The sequence below is a fragment of the Etheostoma spectabile genome, chromosome 8 (assembly GCF_008692095.1).
Source record: "Etheostoma spectabile isolate EspeVRDwgs_2016 chromosome 8, UIUC_Espe_1.0, whole genome shotgun sequence".
In the NCBI taxonomy this organism is placed as follows: Eukaryota; Metazoa; Chordata; class Actinopteri; order Perciformes; family Percidae; genus Etheostoma; species Etheostoma spectabile.
The window spans coordinates 13,635,281-13,643,144 of NC_045740.1; the positions used below are offsets into that span (position 1 = coordinate 13,635,281).

The following is a 7,864-nucleotide window of genomic DNA, read 5'->3' on the forward strand; positions in this document are numbered from 1 at the left end:
TTTTATCCTGTTTTAATAACTCCAAGGAGTACAACATCTTCCTCTCACGACTAGATCACTGTGGCTGTTCAGGAGGATAAAGCTTTCCCCGTTTACTTCTCAGTGCTGTTTTGGATTTGTTGTGTTGTAACAGATATAGAGGAGAGGGAGAATCTGGGAGCTGCTGCAGCACAGTTATCTGGTCTCTCTCCTTGTGGTTCGGAAAATATTAAAAATGCGTTAGTAGTTGCCGGTGAAAAAAACCTCATGCATTCTAAGACCACATAGGTTCCTGGAGATGGTTAGACACATATGTTATAGCTCCAATATTGAGTCGGGGTCTGCCTCTACTCCTCTCTACTTTGCTGAAGCATTGTGGAAAAACTGACGACGCCATTGGGCAGCCTGAATCCCAAATAATTGGCCCGGTGTATTCCTATGATATTGTGTGAGTGCACACAAGCTTTCTGTGCTTTGCTACTGCCAGACTCACTCATACTGTCTCTCAAATATCCCAATGTGCAACTCTAATGGGTCTAGTGCATAGCACATTGTACTGAGCAAAAATGAATATAGATATAATCATCTGCCAGGATGGAAATGTCACAGAGAAAGGCCTTTCTTTAAACTGCTTTTTATGTGTGCTCTGTGTGTACACTTTTTCTGTTTTAATTTACTATTATACTCAAAAAAGGAAATACAGTCAGTTCTCCCAAATGAGTACCACATTGAAGAATGAATGTCCAAGCCTCAGTAGGCGCAGCATTTAAACCAGACCGTAATTGTTTCAAAATCAAATTCGGATGTGTGTGTTTTTTTTTCCTCTAAGTTCAATGCTGTTTCAAGCAGACATTGGACTAACTGTGTAATTTTGCGATACATTCATCAGTTGGGGTAGTTCACTGAGGTCATGTTAAGTGTCCAGTTACATCTGGGGTGTGCAGCAAGAAAAACTGAGATTGTTTGATAGTGTCTACATAAACACCAACCACAAAAAAAGTAAAGCTACTCTGTGTAATCACAGCGCTGATATATTATGCTCCTGAATACATTTAGTAACATATGGAATGTTGAGTGGGATCAACTTGAGGAAATGTAGGAAATCTAAAACACTACTCCAACACACCTTTAGTTTATATGCATCAGGTTAAGCTCCATCAGGTCTCATTGAGGTCTTCCATCTGTGGAAGCCTATTAAAGTCCACACAGGCATCTTTATTTTTCACATAATGTTTTTGGAACAAAGTAAGCAAGCTTACTGTATAACGTTTATATGTCTATTTTTCCAAAATGGAGTGGGCACATAGAATATGAGATCTTACATCAATCAAAATAAATATTGACACCTGCATCCGTCTTTCACTGAGTAAATTTGAAGGCCACCTGTCCAACAACCACCCAATGTTTATTGGCCCAGCGAGCAGACTGATTGTCTCACTCACTTTCCCCCGAACAGTAATGATGATGGCGGTTGTTATTCAAGAAGGATGCCCGTCATATGGGATCCATTTGGCACTTCCTGCTCTCTGAAGCGGGTCCTCTCTTTACAACCGTTGACTGGCTTTTGTCAAGACAAAGTTCCATTTGTCGTCTTGCAGAGAAGGATCCAGAGTCTGTGGAAATTTGTCAGGAAGTATCTGAAAATGAAAAAGGTTTTGTAGGCAGATTATTTGATTCAGACTACAGGACTCTGAAACAAAACCACAGGTAGCTAGGTGCTGAGAAAGTTAAAAGAGTTGGCTTGGCCCGGCCACAGGTCCTGTTTGCCATCTAACTCATGACGCTGGATGACGGATTCCTTTGTGCATCTGGTTTCCCTCAAGGTTTCGGACTACAAGGGATATTCTCCTTGTTTATAGGCTGCTGCCAGACTCTTAGGGACCTGATTATAGCTTTTATCTCAAAACTTTGAAAACCTTTATTATCTGTTTAGGACAACAAAAGATATAACGCACAGTATACCAGGCCTGAAATTTCAACATTTTAGGGACTCGGCGGTTTAAGTTGGTTTAAGTCAAAAGAATGATTTTATTTTTCATACAAAGCGTAACTATCAGTGGGGGGATCCTTATTGTGTTATTAATTTTCTAGGCTACACAGTACTCTGTGTAAATGTCAATCAAAGGCAAAAATTGGATTTCATCATTCTTTTTATTTACATTTGAGCATCATCACCCTATACAAACTGCCATAAATTCCTGCCCTGGTGTACACTGTACGGAAACAAAGGTCTGTTAGAACACAAACAGAATGTTCTCATCTCCTGTCTCCATGTCAACACACATTAGATGGGTTTGGGGTTTCTCAAAAGCAGTTTTCTTTGGATATGGGCATTAAGAAACACAGTCAAACTGTAAAAATGTATTCTACCTTTTAGGCCCACCCAGACTCTGCCTATTTTATGATGTCTCCTACCATTCAGGTCTGATTCAAAGTTGAGTGACAACAGGATCGTTTTTTGTCTTCTCCAGATGAAACTTGGACACATCTACTACATGCATGACAGCACAGAGAGCAAAGAGGACAGTTTTACACTCTCTGCCTCGGCTTATGAGATTGATCGCCGGAGCCTCCCTGTCACCATCGCGGTGACTGTCATACCAGTCAACGATGAGCCGCCACATTTGACACGTAATACAGGACTGGAGGTAATATTTTGCTCTTTGTGCATTTGCTCATACTTTGAGTTTACCCACAATGGTAAACGTTGTAGCTGTAGGAAAATCTTTCATATCTATTAAAAGTACACTTTTAGTTTGTTGAATACTTTTTTCCTGTAGCACATTAAAACTGATGAGAATTCAAGCTGACCACAAGCTTCACTTTGTGTGAAGAGGAAAGAGCAAACATTTTATTGCGACCTTTCAAAACAAGGGAGTACTTTATACTGAGAAGACGAAACTGTGGAGAATAAATAACTTTCAGGTTTAAGTCAGTTCACATGTTCACTTCATATTACCTTTGTGTGTATATTTGCTTTTCACCCCTGCAATATGCTGAAAATAAGAAGTAGTCCAACTTATCCATGTAATTGACAGGCTGTATGTACTCCCACATGCTCCATACTTTTGCATAATTTGTCTGATGCCCAAGCCGGACGAAATATAAAAGAACGGCAGACAAATGGCTATACAATAATAATGATGATTTAGATTCTGACGTGTTGAATAGGGGTAATTCTTTTTTTTTTAATTACCTCGTAGTGCTACTTGACTGCTTTACGCTTGATCTTGATTCAGTTTGCTTGTTACTGCTGATTTAGAAGTCCCGAGGAATACAACACTCAAAAGGCATTGTGTTGAAAGGATTATTTTCATTAGAGGTTCAAGCTGATATGAAAACTTTGTTTAAAGAATTAATGAACTCTGAATGAACTTTCTCACATTTACACTGTATAGCTTCAGCTGCAGCTACAGTCGGCTGTCATGAATCCTGGATGAAGCGAGAATGAAATTCACTTAAAGTAAAATAAATGCAGTGAATTTTTTGCTAGGCAATGAAGTATACTGACCTCGAAGACAATGAAGGATACTGACCTCAAAGACAATGAGAACAGCAGTGGCCTCCACAGCATGGTTGTTTTTATAACGAGCCATAAAATAGAAGTGAATTAGCATATTGTCAGCTTAATGTTGCCAATGAATCATATAAGCCCTACAAGTATAAGAGGGCAATGATTCACTACTGTATGCACTCAAGCTGAATTTTAGGTACAGTTTAACAGTGTCTGTGGTATTTCAATGCAGTCTTAGTTTGCACTAGAACAGAGGGAACAATATATTATTATAACAGTACCTATTTATCCCTTTATCTCAAAGAAAACTGTTATTGCATGATTGGCTAAATTCGATACTGAATATTCAACTTTCATAAAATGTGAAATATGGAATCTGTACTTGACATTAGTTTATACTTTTGTGATTTATATTTGTCTTATTTACACAATACAACTGTGTACAACTCTAACTTGAGAGTATTACTCATCTCATCAATCTAAGCCAAAGATTCCATCCATCTCCGAGCAAGCAGCACTCGAACATCGTTCCAAATTTGTCGGCACTCAGTTTGAAAGAGAGCCTGAATGAGTATCTTAACAGATATTAAGCAGATACCTAGTAACTTTTTTACTGGCCTCCATGCTGTTTTCTAATATTTCTTACTGTTTGCTCACTCTTTTTTCCAGTACGTTCTTGACATCAAACATGCCACAAGAAAAAAAAAAAGCTTAGTCGTCTACTGGCAATAGCAAAGAAGTCCATTGTCTGTTTTTAGTGGGTTTTTCCATGTTTACTAAATTTGGGCTAATTTTTGTGGAAAAAGGGTCAAATGAAAGTTGTTGTTGTGATCAGGCTTCAAATAAAATTATGGCATAATAATGTGGAAGTAAGCTAGATTCATAGATATGATCATTCTGATTTTCTGCTTTTTCACTCCCAACCCATTTGCTATTTATTGAAATAGACAATAAAACATTTGAGTACCAGTCAGATATTTGTCAGTTTAGAGTGTACACCACACTTATATGTGGTAAATATATAACCAATTATACCGGTGACACTGATGATAAACATCTCAAAACAAGTACACAATGAAAGCTCTAATAAAATTTGTCAATGTATCAATCCCCAAAATATGAGGCACAGAGACAATAATACATTAATCAAGTTGATCAAAATGAAAGAAAACATCTCACCTATATTTCCTCTCAGAAAGGTGTTTGTTGAATAACATCTTTATGTAATTTCTTTATGTAATTGAGTCTAGTTTTAGAGTGTGTTTGGAACTCGCTTTCTAACTAATTTACATCAGAAAGAAAAGTTTTAGAGGCTCAATTAAATAGATTCTACTGTAGGAGTAGGCAAGCAGTAGGAAAAAGCCAGCAGTAATCAGCTCACAGAACTGGAAACCAACTGTGTCATTCAGCCCTCCCTGCTCTGCCTGCGGCTCCGCGTCTCCCTGGCAACCCGTATTTTTGGAAAACCAAGATGGTCGATGAGACCACGGCTTTCTGGCACAGTGAGGGCAGCATCCAATCCCTGTGCCTCCTCTGCTGCGGCTGCAAAATGTAACATAATGATATGTGGATGTCTCCCCACACAGAGCCCGGCCTGGCCCAGCAGCAGCACTTGGATTGATTTAAAGCAGGAAGTGTGTATGTGTAGTGACCTCTGCAGCAGATGATCAGACATGATGACTAACATGGCCACGATCAGGCTCTGTTTAAGCTCACCATTGATCCCAGTTGGCCCAGTCTATAGGATACAGCTGGTCTCGATTATGGTTTACCCTAGTCTCTGTCTGTCTCTGTCTGGCTCTACTTGACTTAGCTATATCTCAAATGTTGTCCCTCTGGGTCAGTCCAACTTTTTCACATCAGACTTTGTCTGATTCTGTCTATCTAGCAATCTATCTATCCATCATCCATCCATCTATCTATCTATTTCTCTCTCTCTCTCTCTCTCTCTCTCTCTCTCTCTCTCGGGTCTTTGTGTCAGCCTTTCTGCCATTGCCGTCTCTCATCTGAGCATTTTACATCTTAGCAGAATTATATAACTATCCACACACATGTGCCTTAAATTACCACCCTTATCCCCCTTGCTTTTTTTGAGTTATGGGAGCACAGTATATTTATTTTATCCTCTATCAAAACACAGAGCAGGAGAGGTGTCACACCAGGTATTTGGATAATTAATTTCTTTCTTAGAGAGAAATATCACAGCTGCAAATGGGGAGATCTGAAATCAAAAAGGAAACTCCCTTCTTTTCTTCATGGCCATATACTACCGTTTAGGCACTGAAAATGTCTGTCTTGTTGTTGCCTTTACTTCCCCAGGCCCAAATATAGAGTTGGAAACACACTGGTGTCCCCTGAACTTACTAAATCAGCCAAGATTTCAGATGCCCGGGCAGTTTGGAATACAGCCTCAGACATATGGCGCCCCTTTGCTTCAAACATTTAAAAGATGGCGGTATCCTGTTGAGTCATCAGCAAACTGAGTCATTGGCCAATGGCAGCTTCTTCATTACTGCTTCCAAATGAAATATCAGCCATTGTGTCCAATCAAATTGAATTTGCAGCCCATCCTCTTAGGTGCTATATGCATTGATTGTTATATAAACCATCAATTTGCAAGGCCATTTTCAGATTAACTGCCCTAGATTGTCTGTTACCTCCCTGGAGTGCAGAGTAGGCTGTTGGGGCCATCTAGTGTCAGGGATTGGGTTTTGCAATGTAAAAGAAAAACAGAACTGGTACTAACAAAACCTTAATGATTGAAAATGCTTGTGATAGATATCAAGAAAGAAGAAGTCAATAATAAGTAGAATTAAAAAAATTCTCAAACTACTATTTTTAATTCACTTCCTAAATGCAGAGTTGGAGTTCCCTATGTAGATACAAATTGAATGTATACTCAGAAGTTGTGCTCAACATACTATTATACTCAATGTCAGTCAGTCAATATGCTATTATATATATATATATATATATATATATATATATATATATATATATATATATATATATATATATAATTGTCAATATACAGTATGTGGAACAAATTGCAGCATTCCCTAAAGATAAAAGAGTAACTTACTGTAACACCCCACTGTAAATCTTGTTTTCACTGACCTTCAGTGATTTAACCTTCCTGCTGGGATGTACAGGTACACATGGGTATCACGGGTGGAAGTGGCTACAGGTGGGACGGAGCACACTTTTGACCACACCCAAACATTCCCATTAGGGATGCCACATGTGGCCAAAGGCGAAAAGATAACAGCGACAAACAGCTTTTAAGCCTTGTTTTACGTTGCTCTCTAATTAGGTCTGGGGATCTATTAAAATTGCTCCTGTTGGCATTAATTGGTGATACCTTTTGACACTGTAAACAAATAAAAACCATGTTTGCGATGACAAGAATCTTTTGTCTCGAGCCTGCGGTATTGTCAGAGCAAATGTTTTCAAAATGAACACCATATTTTCTGTTGCCTTTTGTAATGAGATTGTTCCCACCCTCATCGAAAATAAATCATTGACAGCATCAGCTCAGTTAGTAGTCATGGGAGAATGATAATGAAGTACTGCGCCCGTTTACGAGAATGTGTTGAACACTAGTATGTGCCTGTAATAACGCTTCATTATGCTGATAAAAGCAATTGGCAAGGTGGCTGGTGTTGTTAACAGCTAAGTCATCTTTGCATATATATGTATATATTTTATATGTATAGAGAGAGAGAGAGACTCTCATTTAATTTTGATGAAGACAGAGACACAACAGAGGGAACTAACTAACCCTCACTAACTGAGTTCAGATTTGGCTCAAAATGTTTGGGTTCAGTCTCCACTCCCCCACCAAGGGTGTGCTTCCGGACAAAAAAGCAAGCTGTGCTTTCTGCAGCCCTGAGATAAACTGCCCTGAGGAGGTAGTGATTTTCTAAGGCCTGATAAAACAGGTTCTCTGCAGGTTTTAGCAGCAGGATGGATAAAATGATGCCCCGTTTGTTGATGTAGGCTGCTGGAATGATGGTGCTGTCAGTTCTATCTGAAATATCCTTGCAACCTATCAGTGGCTTGAAGTGAGGCAGAACCCTCATTTCCAGTAGGATGATGTGGCTTTCTTCCTCTGAAGTGACACGCCACCTACCGAGATCATCCAGGCAGGTTACCCCCATTCTGTCATAGAGGTGTCTGGCACATAAAAGGTTATTATCCCGAGAGGTAACAAGTCTCTGACTGCAAGTATCTAATGCGCAGCAGTCCTGGTGGGACCAAGAAGGTGAGCTGTCAACTTCTGGTATCAATCCATGTTTGACAAAATTCCAGCTGAACTCTTAAAGCGCCCATATAACGCTCATTTTCAGGTTCATAATTGTATTTTGAGGT

General features: G+C 39.3%; 1 protein-coding gene across 1 annotated transcript in view; it reads left to right on the forward strand.

The window, feature by feature from the left end:
• Nucleotides 1-7,864, forward strand: part of cspg4 (chondroitin sulfate proteoglycan 4) — a 69,177-nt gene that overhangs the window by 46,849 nt on the left and 14,464 nt on the right. The window contains 1 exon segment of the mRNA XM_032523814.1: nt 2,451-2,627. Within this exon segment, the coding sequence (XP_032379705.1) occupies nt 2,451-2,627 (177 nt within the window).